The sequence below is a fragment of the Gambusia affinis genome, linkage group LG16, assembly GCF_019740435.1.
Source record: "Gambusia affinis linkage group LG16, SWU_Gaff_1.0, whole genome shotgun sequence".
NCBI lineage: Eukaryota > Metazoa > Chordata > Actinopteri > Cyprinodontiformes > Poeciliidae > Gambusia > Gambusia affinis.
In genome coordinates this window covers 2,483,985-2,496,309 of record NC_057883.1, presented here as the reverse complement: position 1 = coordinate 2,496,309, position 12,325 = coordinate 2,483,985, and the positions used below count along the sequence as shown (strand labels likewise).

Here is a 12,325-nt window from a genome sequence, read left to right as displayed (position 1 = left end):
AAACTTGGTGAAATTTTATCAGAATAAAAAGAGTGAATGAAATAAATACACACCAGGTTTAAAATGATGCAATAAAATTTTTTTATTATGACAAAAAACACTGTCACTATTCAATTTCATCCTGTGCTATTTACTCCTGTAATGGTTCAAACTATGCTTTAATTTTACCTGGAAACATTTTTACCAACCAAAGGTAATGAGGCCCGTTAGCTATCAGCTTATCTTCCCCAAGACTGAGGAGCATTCCAGAGGTTTCTCTGACAAACAAAAACATTTGCTGAAAAGTTCAATTACTCCTTTAAACTCACAATATACCTCTAATGTTTTTCTTGCAGGACAAACTGTATTTTATTTGTTGGTGCAAAGCAGCAAAGACAGGGTTTGCCCCACCTCCTCCACCTGCCAGGAGGAGAACAGTTTCCTCTTGTGTATTAAGGCATCATCTGGGTGGAGGTCACATGTTGTTAAATCCCATCATGCCTTTCATGTTGCCGGCGGCTCCTTGCTGGAACTGACGCATCATGGACTGAAGGCCAGCCATGCCTCCTAAAACACACAAGCATAACAGAATGATACAACGTTTAATTGTTTGACTGATGAGCTGTGGGATGTTTAAATATGTGCAGAAAATAAATAAAGCAAAACTCATCAAGCTGGTGGAGTCTATTTGAACTCCAACTGCTTTTAAAACCAAATCTGGATTGTTGAAAGTAACAAGTTTTACAAAAGTCCATATGATCTTGCTATATGAGCACTTTGTGTTAATGTCTAAGGCATAGTAATACATTTTATTCTGGGTTTTTTTTTAGTAATTTTTCCAGCTTTGTGCATGAAAGTCTGTTTTTTGTTTATTTTTTACAACTCATTAACAAGTGAGTTAGGTTCATTTCCAAAATATTTTTATATTTTCTGGAATTAAAGAGAAAATTACTAAAAGTTGTTCATGAATTAAACTTATTTCTGTTCAGCCAGTGCGAGCTGATGATGCTGCTAACAGACTTTAGGCAGGACATGTTGGAACAGTGTACTCATTTATTATTCTGATCTGTAAAATTCCTCAACGGCTGATCCTTATGACCTTGGCCCCTCTAACTCACTTAAGGAGTTTTTGTAACTTACTTAAAGCATAACATACAACTAAATCTTATTAAAAGCAAAGTTAATACATCAGATCTAATATTCCTGGCTGAATAGTGTCAAGCAGTTTCTTTGTAAAAGCCAATTACTACAACTCTGTGAAATTGTCTTTAACTTATGAGGTTTCCTAAAGATTAATACTTCCATTGTCATTTCTATTTGAAATATTTCCTCTAGCAGGTATGCAAAATTTAAAAAAAACAAAACCCTCTTTTAATGTTATGTCAACAAACTGAAGTAAATTTATTTTATACTATACCAGGCTGTGACGTTAACATTCCTCATCAACTGTATCAGACTGATTCACTAAAGCATTTATTTACATCTTCCAACTCCTTCACATCTGTTTTTGAGTCTTATGTCCTGTGATTTTTATGAACTCTTTACAATAAAAGAATTCTTTCATTAAGTGAAGGTGTGAAGTTCACCGTGGGCGAACGTTCACTGTGGGCGTTGTGCTGGAGAGCAGGTCTTACCCATATGATGCAGGACCCGAGGGTCCATCATTTTGGCCATCTGCTGGTTCAGTTTGGCCATCTGAGATGGGTTCACATTTTTGGACATGTCTCCTCCTGGAACACCAAACATCACAAACATATTAGCACGGAGAACTGGCGTAAAATCCAAGGAAACCTTGCAGTTGTTTTTTTTTTTTTCTTGCTCTACTTTCAGGTCATGATTTTGGGAAGTGTCATACTCAAATAACACTTCATCTTTCAGCAGATTTTACAAAGTGATTCACAGTTTTCTACATTCACACAGTCCTCCTTAAAAAGTGGTTATTAAATATCCAGACATGTTATCTCCCTCCGGTCAGACACTGATAAGCCAGGGAAGACGTGTTGTTCTATGGTTTGCTTGAACACAGTTAGCACAGCCAGCATCCAACATCCAACATTACTCTTCTGATTAAGAAACATTGTATCACTACATCAGAACCAGATCAAAGTCTCCTCAAGGCATGAATTGTGGGTCAGTGGTACCTTTGAATAGTCCTTTGATGCCTCCCATCTTCTTCACCATCTGAGCAAACTTGGTGTACTGAGTGAGTAACTCCTGAACGTCTCTGGTGGCAACTCCAGATCCACGGGCCACTCTCTGGATCCGGTTGGGCTGCTTACTGAACAGCTTTGCACCGTCTTTACTGTCCAGTTCTGTAAAGGAAACTTGGTAAGATCAGTCAGAGACTTCAGCCTCTCCGTTAATCTTTCATTCAGGTTGAGGTAAGTCAGAAATCCTGTTCAAACTAACATTTACATTCAGTTTTGCTTGACAACAAATTCAGAGAACAGTGGGGAGAGTAAGTGTCACAGTGTGTGTTACCCTGGTCATTCATGCTGTCCATGATGGTCATGAGTTTCTTCAATCTGGCCATTGATTCCTGTTCGTTTCCTTTACTCATGAAATCTGTACCGAAACCGGGAATCATACCCTGAACGCAACACACATACACACACAGACCCAGAGTCAGGACAGAGAGACACACGAGTGCTCTTCAAGGTTCTCGGATCAATCATCAATAAGGTCATTATGCATTAGATTACAGCATATCAGCCCTTTTCAACATTGTATAGTCAGGGTTGCATACAACTTATGGAATTAACAGCATCTACTCATACAGATGCCGAATCAACAGTTTTGCTATTCACATGTCAACAGAAATTTAGCAGCTGCAATGAAAAAATGCAAACAGCAAGAAGAAAACAGGCAGCCAAAGATTGTAAAGGTGACCTATTAAGCAAAATTCTAACTTTGAATGTTTATATACTTCCAGTTGGGTCTTTGCTGCTTCTAAACACAGACCAAGCGCTTTAAGAAAAAAGAAAAAAACAGCCATTTTATGGCAATAAGTTTATGTTTCTTGTGTCTGGAAACATGAGCCGTTTCAAACACCTTCCGATTGTTAAGTCACAATGTGCCTTAACTTAACATATTAACCCAACCTGAGCTAAAGCCCTCTTGGTCAGTTGGTTTAACCGCTGAAGCAGCTTATTGAATTTAAAGTGACAGCTCATTCTGAAAGGAGCTCAACACAGTCAGAACGGAGCAGTCTGAAATCTCATCATCCCAGAATGATCTGTGCACCAAATGTGATGAACTTGTTTTGTCGTCCACAGACCTGTCCCAACCTGTTCAAGGAAGCATAACAGGTCACCTTTAAGATAATTTGAGAGGAAGTCTTCAGTTACCATAATTTGTCCGAAGGGCCCCATCTTCATGATGTTCTGGAACTGCTCGTACATGTCCCTGAGCGTGAACTGACCTGCAGGTCAGAGATCAGGAGTGAGTCGCTGTGTCTGCAGCAGGTTCTGCAGCAGGTTCTGCAGCAGGTTCTGCAGCAGGTTCTGCAGCAGGTTCTGCAGCAGGTTCTGCAGCAGGTTCTGCAGCAGGTTCTGCAGCGGAGGTGTCTGGGTTCTCACCATGTTTCAGTTTGTCTATCAGCTCCTCGTTGTCATCCAGCTTTAGCTCGTTCACTCTGTCTATCAGTCCTTCAATATCACCCATTCCTGCAACACAAACCGTCTTTTGACTTGATGCACAACTCTGGCTGCGTGTCTGCATGTGTTCAACAGCAGATTTAAATGTAGAGGAGGGAAATAACAACGATAAAGGACTAAAGGCCTTTATTCTGTGGGACGTCAACAGACTACATGAGAAATCAAAATATAATGTTCACTTGCATCCCACCCACCTGACTTCAACATGAAACTTGTGTGGTTGAGGTCTCACTCAGTTTTTCTGAGCTGTGGCCGTAGTTCTGCTGCTAAAGGTTAACGCTGCTAGAGGACATATCTGCCATTTTTCTAAAGGATTTTTATTACAAAATATCTTTGAATTTGAATTGAATCATTGTTCCTACAATATTCCAGTCAAGAAATGTTGAAATCCTATTGATCAACTTAAAGCTGTTATTTCAACAGAGACCAGGTCCTAAATACAGAAGGACAGATGGATGGATGGAAAAAGACTAAACGAAATTGGACAGGATATAAAATGTGAAAAACAAAACTAATTTTCCAAACTCATTTCCGTGTCCACAGTTATCCAGAAATTATCCAGTCTGTGCTGGAATCCTGATGATTCTTACTGTTTGGGTAGATCTTTGTTTTTTTATGAAGCGCTACGAGATGGAATTACATATGATCCAAATTTAACTCCAAGATTCCACTGAGCTACCGTGAAAAGAATCCCTGCAACATGATTAGAAAGAAAGGTCATTTTCCTCAGAGGCAGCGATCAGATGTTAGAAAGACTAACTAACGCCAACCCTCATCTAGCTAACAGTGTTACATTCTTGGTAGAACCAGCAGGTGCAGTCAGAGCAGAAACACAGGAGGTTTTTACCCAGTAGTTTGCTGATGAAAGGTTGAGTCTTAAACGGCTCGAAGTCGTCGATGTGTTCCCCTGTTCCGATGAAGATGATGGGACTCCTGGTGGCCGCCACACTAACAACAGAACGCCACAGAGTGAGGGTAAACCATCGGCTCTCGGGCCAACCAGCCGCGCGGCGCCGTGCAGCAGAGGTTCTTACGCGCTCAAAGCTCCGCCTCCTTTGGCGTGTCCATCTAGCTTTGTGACGATGACCGACGCTACGTCCACTTTGTCTTTGAAAGCTTTAGCCTGGGCTTCGCAGGCCTGACCGATGGAGGCATCCATCACGTACACAATGTTATCAGGTTGCTATGGGAACAGAGAAAGGAGGAGCTTAAATATGTCATAACAGTAGAGAGAAAAAAAGTCCTTAGACACCAATAACACTTAATATATTAGAAATGCACCGATCAGTTATTAATATCTGTATTGATCTCGATATTGAAAAAATTTTAGATTAGGTATCGATGACAATGTTCTTGTTCCATGAGGGCAGATCTATTCAGTCTAATTCTAGGCTTCGTGCTCTGAATAACATCATACTTTATTATTTATTTTACATTATATTTAGAATTTCTAATTGCTCTTTCTGAACCATTAAAAGAAGTTTGTTACAGTTTATTTTTACATGTTTGACCAGGTAGTCATCCTGTTCTTTTATCAGTTTGTTTCTTTATTATTCGTTTCACTTTGGCTGTTCTACTCCTAACTGCACTGAGTGAAGAAATGAAAGTTGTTTTTTTCCATCTTTGACCAAGCTAGTGAAGCTATTAGTCTATTTCGGTGTGCTGTTTTGGTGCAGACCTATTAGATAAATTAGTAATTCAGTACATTTATGTCTGTGTTTAAAAATAATAATAAAATGTTTTAAGTCAATTCAGCTGTTCTTCTGTATCATATTGGCCAGTACTAAACCTCAGAAAAAAAGTGGATTGGTTCATCCTTACTTCCGTCCAGCCGATCCCCTGTGGTGATGAGTTCAAGTACTCACCACTGCGTTGGAGACTTGCAGCATCTCCTCAAACAGTGAATCCTCCTGTTTGTGTCTTCCACTTGTGTCCACGATGATGATCTCAAAGTTTTCGCCTTTGAATTTCTCCACGCCTTCTGCGGCGATCACCACAGGATCCATCTCAGTGTAACTGAACCCAACACAAATAGGGAACCGTCAGGAGAACGAGGGAGAGAGGGGGAAAGGGTGGGGGCTAATTACAAACAGGGGAAGCAGCACAGGAACACTCACCTGCCATAAAAAGGTATTCTGGCTTTGGTGGCGTTCTGTTTGAGCTGATCGAAGGCACCTTGGAGATAAATAAACAAAGAGAAGATGTTTGTTTATTTATAGTTCATATGGGTAAAGAGCGACACATCATGCCAGGTAATGCTACAGGAAGTGTGTGTGCCTACCTGCTCTGAAGGTGTCGGCGCAGATCAAGCAAGTCTTCCAGCCTTTTCTCTGGTAGTAATAAGCGAGCTGCCGGAAGAAGAACAACACTGCTGTTAGTGAAACGCAGAACACACATGCATTTTCACAGGCAATTCCACCAAATACAGAGGAAATTGATGCAATCTTCATATTCTGTAGACATTAATTTATTTTATTTATTTATTTATTTTTTTTTCAAATAATGCCTCGTCCAAGGATTTAGCAAATAAATATTTTGCTATTTCTAAGTGTGTTAAAACAGGAAAGAATTATATCTGGTTTCAACTGAATTTCTTGCACAATTTACTAAAATCTGTTAAAAGGTAGAATATGTTTTTTTAATAATAATAATAATAAAAAAAAGCTTAATTAAACTTAATTGCAGAAGTCAGTCTTGTCTGGATTCCATCAGAACGTCACATCTAAACCAAGTGACTCCAAACTGAAACTCATCTCAGGTTGTGGGAACATTACGTATCCACAGCTTCATCGGGGGGCTCAACAGATGTTATTCAGATTTATTGGGAACTAAGACAAACATCTGTTTCCTCTGTTAATTCCATTCTTTTTGATGATTTCGACATATGCTTTTTCTCAATGTGTATAAAAAAGGTTTTATAGCGTTTAGTTTTTTTGTGCCGAGCATACTTTAGGAAATTACAGAAAACGAGTTCTGATTTACTTTCCTCTGATCAGAACATTCGCTCAGAGTTTCTGGAGACTGTTTCATATCCTGACTGTTTCAAATGTTCTTTTCTCTACATCATTGGAGGTTTTGGTGCTACTACTCAAGGGTTTGACCACAATACTGAACAATTATGATAACAGAAGCTGCAAATAAGGATGAGGAAAATGTCCCGTAAGGTCTGATCAGCTTTAAGTCTGTAAACTTAACTAATGAGAGAAAACAGCCTGTTTTACTCGTTTAGAAGAACTGTAAAATGTATGTGGTGTTTCAGGAGAGTGTGTGTCAGGTGTGTCCAGTCACCTTGGAGCAGGTTGTAGTTTTGCCACTGCCTTGCAGACCAACAAACATGATGACGTTGTTCTTGCCTTTGGTCGGAGTCCAGGCCTTCACACCGGGATCGACCAGCTGAAACAGAGCACACACACGTCACACACATGTCACACACACATAGCATCTGGACCGTTCTCATGAGTCATGGACCTACCTTCACCAGCTCCTTGAACACAGCGTGTTGGATCATCCTCCTCTTGTTCAGACCTGAGGCCATCTCCTCCAGGTCTATGGCAGACCTGCAGGTGGAAGACAGACGGTCTGCTAACAGCCGGGTTCCGCCCAGAAGAAGAGGACCAGAACCCGGCTGCACCACGCTTACTTGACGTTTTCCCTCAGCTGTTTGACCAGTTTGATGTTAACGTCTGCCTCCAGGAGAGCAGCACACACCTCCTTCAACATGGCGTTCAACACCTGGGGGAAAAAAAACAAAACAAAAAAAAACTATAGAATCTGAAGAACCACACTTCCATTTCTCCTTTAGGAACCAAATCCAACCGTTTCCCTCCTTCTTTGTAGACAAACTGAAATTTTAATTTATCACAAAGGGTTTAAATCCAATTAAAACTATGATCCTGAATGTGTTGCCTTTAAAGAAAATCTAGATAAACACAACCTAAACATCTCATTTAGTCCACCATTTCTTTTTTGTCCCCCTCTAAATGTAAAAGTGCAACATAGGGCAAGATGGTACATTTTTCTAAAAGATTTATTAAAAGACAAACAGAAACTTTGTCCAATATAAGATTAGAAGGAAAAAGCTGATTTAATGTCTGTTTTTATACATTACCCTAAAGGACCATTTCTGGAAATTATTCCAGTCAAGTCAAACTGAATCAAACTTGTAAGGTTTCTTCCTTCTGTAGCAGTTTCCAGAACAAAGAGTAATGTTTAGCACCACGCTGCGTGTCCTACCTCTTCATTGATGATGGTGGCGTTGCTGAGTGACCTCAGCGCCGAGGTGATCTTCCTTCCCAGGTCGGCCAGCACCATGATGGCACTCTGAAGTAAACCTGGAAGAGCCCACAAGAACACACAAACATGAACGTCAGCAACAAAACTAAGCTCCTGTTGGCTGCTACACTCACTGCTTACCCTACCAGCCTGTTGCCATGTCAACCCTCACTGATCACAGGACAGACTTTTTTTTTTTTTATTATGTTGTCATTGTATGAAACAGAAATTGTGCAGCTGATGCAACCTAAGTGTGTGTGAGGTCAACATGTGCCATTTACCGTCTGTGTGAGAGTGTGTTGTGGAGGGGGGATCCCCAGGTAAGAACCCTCAGTGAGTCAGGTGACTGCTGCTTCCCACAGCCACAGCTTCTACACAGAAAAGAGAAAAACTATGTGAATTAATCTCCTCTGGGACAGAGTGTGAAAACATACAATCTGAAACTATGATGTAATCAGATGAATGTAAATACACACAGAGCAAATACACACCTTTTATTGATCATTTTTGGTTGTTGTGCTCATCTTTGGATAATTAAAACATCTTTACAAGGTCTTTACAAAATTAAAGTTTATTGGTCTATAGGAGAGCAACCTTGACATTATCTATATCTCATTTGAAAATAGTGTCCAGACAACAATAATATTGTTTATCGCAATAATTTCTGGGATAATTTATCGCCCAGAAAAATGCAGTATGATGACAGCTCTAACTATGACCACAAATTTGCGAAGCGAAGCGGAATGAAAATCCACGACAAATAACTCAAAAACTGAACCAACTAAAAGTAGCTCCTACTGAAGTCATTTTAAAAAAGTTTTGGAAATTTCTGGAATTCCACATTTTTTCTTAGAATTTCACTTCGGTACGATAAAGATTATTCATAAAGCAGCAGTTAGTCTTTAAGATGCAAAGCGATAAGAGAAGGGGAGAGTTAGTGAGCCTAGTTTGCCTTTCCAGTGGAACATGGTGGAAAGGCAAAAAGGAGAATTATTCTCCATAAAACATTCATGAAATTGATATTTTTATGAATATCAACAGCAGGCACTGCTTCCCTGTCCTGTTTGGGTTTTCTGTACTTCCCTATTTTATGACGGTCATTTTGCCAGATCAAACAAGCAGGCAATCACAGTGAATTACTGTCAGCTGAGTGTCCACATTAACATAAAATAGATCAAATAGAATAAGAAAACCAGCATGGCTAGGTGGCGTAATAAATCACAATAATGAAATCAATAAGGTGAATAAATAAGGTATGAATAAACATGTTGATGCTGTGTGGTGACTAATTCAGTATTGCAGTTTCATCATCATAAAATTCCTAATCCAGTCTAGGTTGCATGAGTGGTTCAACAGATTACTGGGACCGTATTTGGGGGTTTTTATGACTCATTTTGTTTCGGGTAGAAACCAATCATAGTCCATGGAAGGCAGCAACCACGCTTTCTCACTAACACGTCTATCTATCTGAAATAAAGCAATAAGTCGTTATGCTGTGGCCGGTATTGATGCTTCAATATGGACAAAGTAAATATCCAGGAGAATCCTGGGGGAAAACCTGTTAAAACCTGCATTAGACTGGGGTGGAAGTTTAACCTTCCATCAGGAGAACTTAGGCCTGTCGCGATAAACGAAAAATCGATTAATCGTACGATAAATTAAAACTATCTACGTCATTTTAATTATCGGCGTTATCGTCTCTTCCAGCCTTTTTCTCTTTCTGTTGATGACGCTAAATGAAAAAAGGCTCAACTCAGGCGCTCTCCACTGATCCTCCCTTCCTCATTTCCTTAGTGTAATGTCCAGCGCACACGACACCATCTTAGTGCTGTCGGTCGATTGTCGGCCCATTTTCAAAATCTGAGAGATCACACATTAGCCAACAGAAATCCTAGGTATAACGGTTCGATCGGGTTCGATGTGCCGACAGTGGGCACAACATAATGGCTACAAGTCCAGCTAACTAATTTTAAAACCGGGCATTAATCAATGCTTTACTACAATCTACCTGCAACGCATGTGGCTCTAGTGTCAGCGTAACGTCCTGACTGAATGAAAACCATTATAACCTATTTATGTCACGTTAACGAAGAACAGCTGAAAAGTTACCGGGTTCATCAACGTAGCGATTTCGTTCCAACTCCTCCCCTCGTCATTTCTATATTCTTTGTACAAAATGTTTTATAAACATTAATGTTGTTTCCACATATTATCTCCAATTTCCGCTGGATTTGGGTTGCGCCGTTTCAGCTTTTTGGGATTCCCCTCTGTAATTTCCCCTCAGAAAGCAGGAGAATCTGCGCTTTCTGATTGGCTACCTGTCACATTCAACAGGCTGCGTTAACAATCCGAGCGGGGAAAACACCTGATTTAGATCGGAGCGCCACAACGATCTAGCGTAACACACCACACACTACAGGATGATCACAAGCCACAATCTTAGAAAGATCAAAGTTTTATTGCATCAGGTAGTCGATGTGCCCATCTTCTCTATTTAAATCTAATGATTACTGAAGGGCAATATGGTAAACATACTTTATAATCTGCACTCTTTTGGTTGAATGCAGTATTTATTTACACTTTGGCTTTATGTTATTTCGTTTTTATTCAAGTACATTTTTGTTAATGGAGACTGAGAATCAATTTTATTTTTATTTTTGGTTGTTTTGTTTATAAGTTCCAGTGTTGGGTGTTCTTTTGAAAATAAAGTGCATCCATCTTTGGCAGGAAATCGCATGCATTATTACATCATTTCCATTAAATCTGTGTTAAAAGGTCTTCAAACAATACTATCGTCTATCGCAATAGTTTTTTGAGACAATTAATCGTTCAGCAAAATTTGCTATCGTGACAGGCCTAAGGAGAACCATTCTGAACATGGAGCCAGAGCTACAGTGAGCAGCATGTTCATGTGCTAGCATGGCCCAGTCAAAGTCCAGACCTAAACCCAACTGGAAAAAAAAAAAACAGAAGCAAGACATAAAAAATAATGTTGACAGATGCTCTCTGTCTGATCTTAAAGAGCTTTACACAAGAAAATGTTGACAACTATTTCAGAGTTTTTCTTCCGTTTTGTAATTTTTCTTTAGCTAGTTTATAACATGAGGTCCCAGTGAGATACATGTAATGCATCTAATCGTCTGTTTAAAGCAAACACAGGGCTCTACGATGGCTGCTCAATAAATGAAGAAATCTGTGATTTTTGTAATGTCTAAAAACATCACCTGTCATTTAGTTTGACTCCAATTCTTATATATTTAAGCTCTTGACATATTGAACTTATTTTAATTTTCTCTGGAGTTTGCAAATAATCGAAAAGTGTTCTTAATCCTGAGCTGTGCTGTTCACCCACACCTGAGTCCGTTGGACTCCGCTAAAGCCTTCCAGTTTAGTTCACATCGTCGCAGAAACTGAGTGACCGACGAGGAAAGAAAGCTAAATAAACCCTCAAAATAAAACTAATCAAACTGAGCAAGAAGACAGTCTCTGGTGGACGCCAACAACGAGGCCTCAGATTGATGGTGTGTCTGTGGTTTTTTTTTTTTCCCTCAGCTTATCAGCCTGCGGCTCTCAACAAGCTGCTCACAGCTGTTTACAGCAGTGCTAGCGACCTAGCAGTTAGCGAGCTGGACAGCAGACAGTTCGCTGTCTTCATCTGGAAACTGTCTCCGGGTCCACTTAGCTAATTATTATCTAAAATGGCTGAAACTGGACCACAAACTAAATGAGGAGAAATGTGTCAGTAGTTGTTCAGACTTACCGAGCGCTCGATGTAAACGTAGCCGTTTCCAAACTCCACCAGGGAAGCGTCATATAAACTGTACTAAACCGGAAGCCCTGCGTCATCATGTGATGTTTATATTCAGTTTATGGGTGCAGTAGCGCCGCTTACTGGGCTGGCGCATGGAAGCGCTTCTCGAAACGGCCACCTGGACTGTGTTTTAAGGGTATTTTGGTTGAAAAACGTTCCCCGAGTGTCGTGAAACTATCCACACATTACCCTTTAAAAAAAAACGAAAAAAAAAAAAACATTTTGAACAATTGTACAGAATCACTTGGCATGTATGTACAAGAAGATGTGCAGTCTTAGAATTTACAGGTTTAAGGCACACATAAAATTGTAAGATGACAGTAAAAATAAATAAATTAAAAAAAATTGCCAGATATCAAACAGAGGGAAAAGAAAAATGACAAAAGCAAAAAGAAAAAAGGGGGTAATAATTCTCATAAAATAAATTCAGCTCATTACAGGTGTTAAAGAGCTGTCTTCCGTGCTGTGCTCGCTTTTCATCAGTTTTAAGGCTCTGACGTGGTTGTCTATTGGCTTTTGAAAAGTTAGGTTTTCTATTTCCCCATTTACAGGAGTGGATGGAGAATTTGGTCAAGAATCAGCAAGTTAAGTCTGAGGTCGGTCTCAA

At 39.7% G+C, this 12,325-nt stretch overlaps 1 protein-coding gene across 2 annotated transcripts; it reads right to left on the bottom strand.

The window, feature by feature from the left end:
* Positions 1 to 57: 57 nt before the first annotated feature.
* srp54 (signal recognition particle 54) lies at positions 58 to 11,815 on the bottom strand. Of its 2 annotated transcripts, none has more exons than XM_044142725.1 (17): positions 11,668 to 11,815; positions 8,189 to 8,278; positions 7,869 to 7,966; positions 7,276 to 7,367; positions 7,108 to 7,192; positions 6,924 to 7,028; positions 5,917 to 5,983; positions 5,753 to 5,810; positions 5,501 to 5,651; positions 4,670 to 4,818; positions 4,483 to 4,583; positions 3,558 to 3,644; positions 3,327 to 3,400; positions 2,461 to 2,569; positions 2,121 to 2,291; positions 1,614 to 1,709; positions 58 to 546 (listed from the first exon to the last, which is right to left on the bottom strand). In XM_044142725.1, exons 3-17 carry the CDS (start codon positions 7,944 to 7,946, stop codon positions 455 to 457), a joined length of 1,515 nt encoding a protein of 504 aa, XP_043998660.1. In that variant the 5' UTR covers positions 7,947 to 7,966; positions 8,189 to 8,278; positions 11,668 to 11,815; the 3' UTR covers positions 58 to 454. The 2 variants fall into 2 exon arrangements, with proteins under 2 accessions (XP_043998660.1, XP_043998661.1); XM_044142726.1 differs by having other exon boundaries at positions 8,189 to 8,275; positions 11,668 to 11,747.
* Between the last annotated feature and the right edge of the window lie 510 nt (positions 11,816 to 12,325).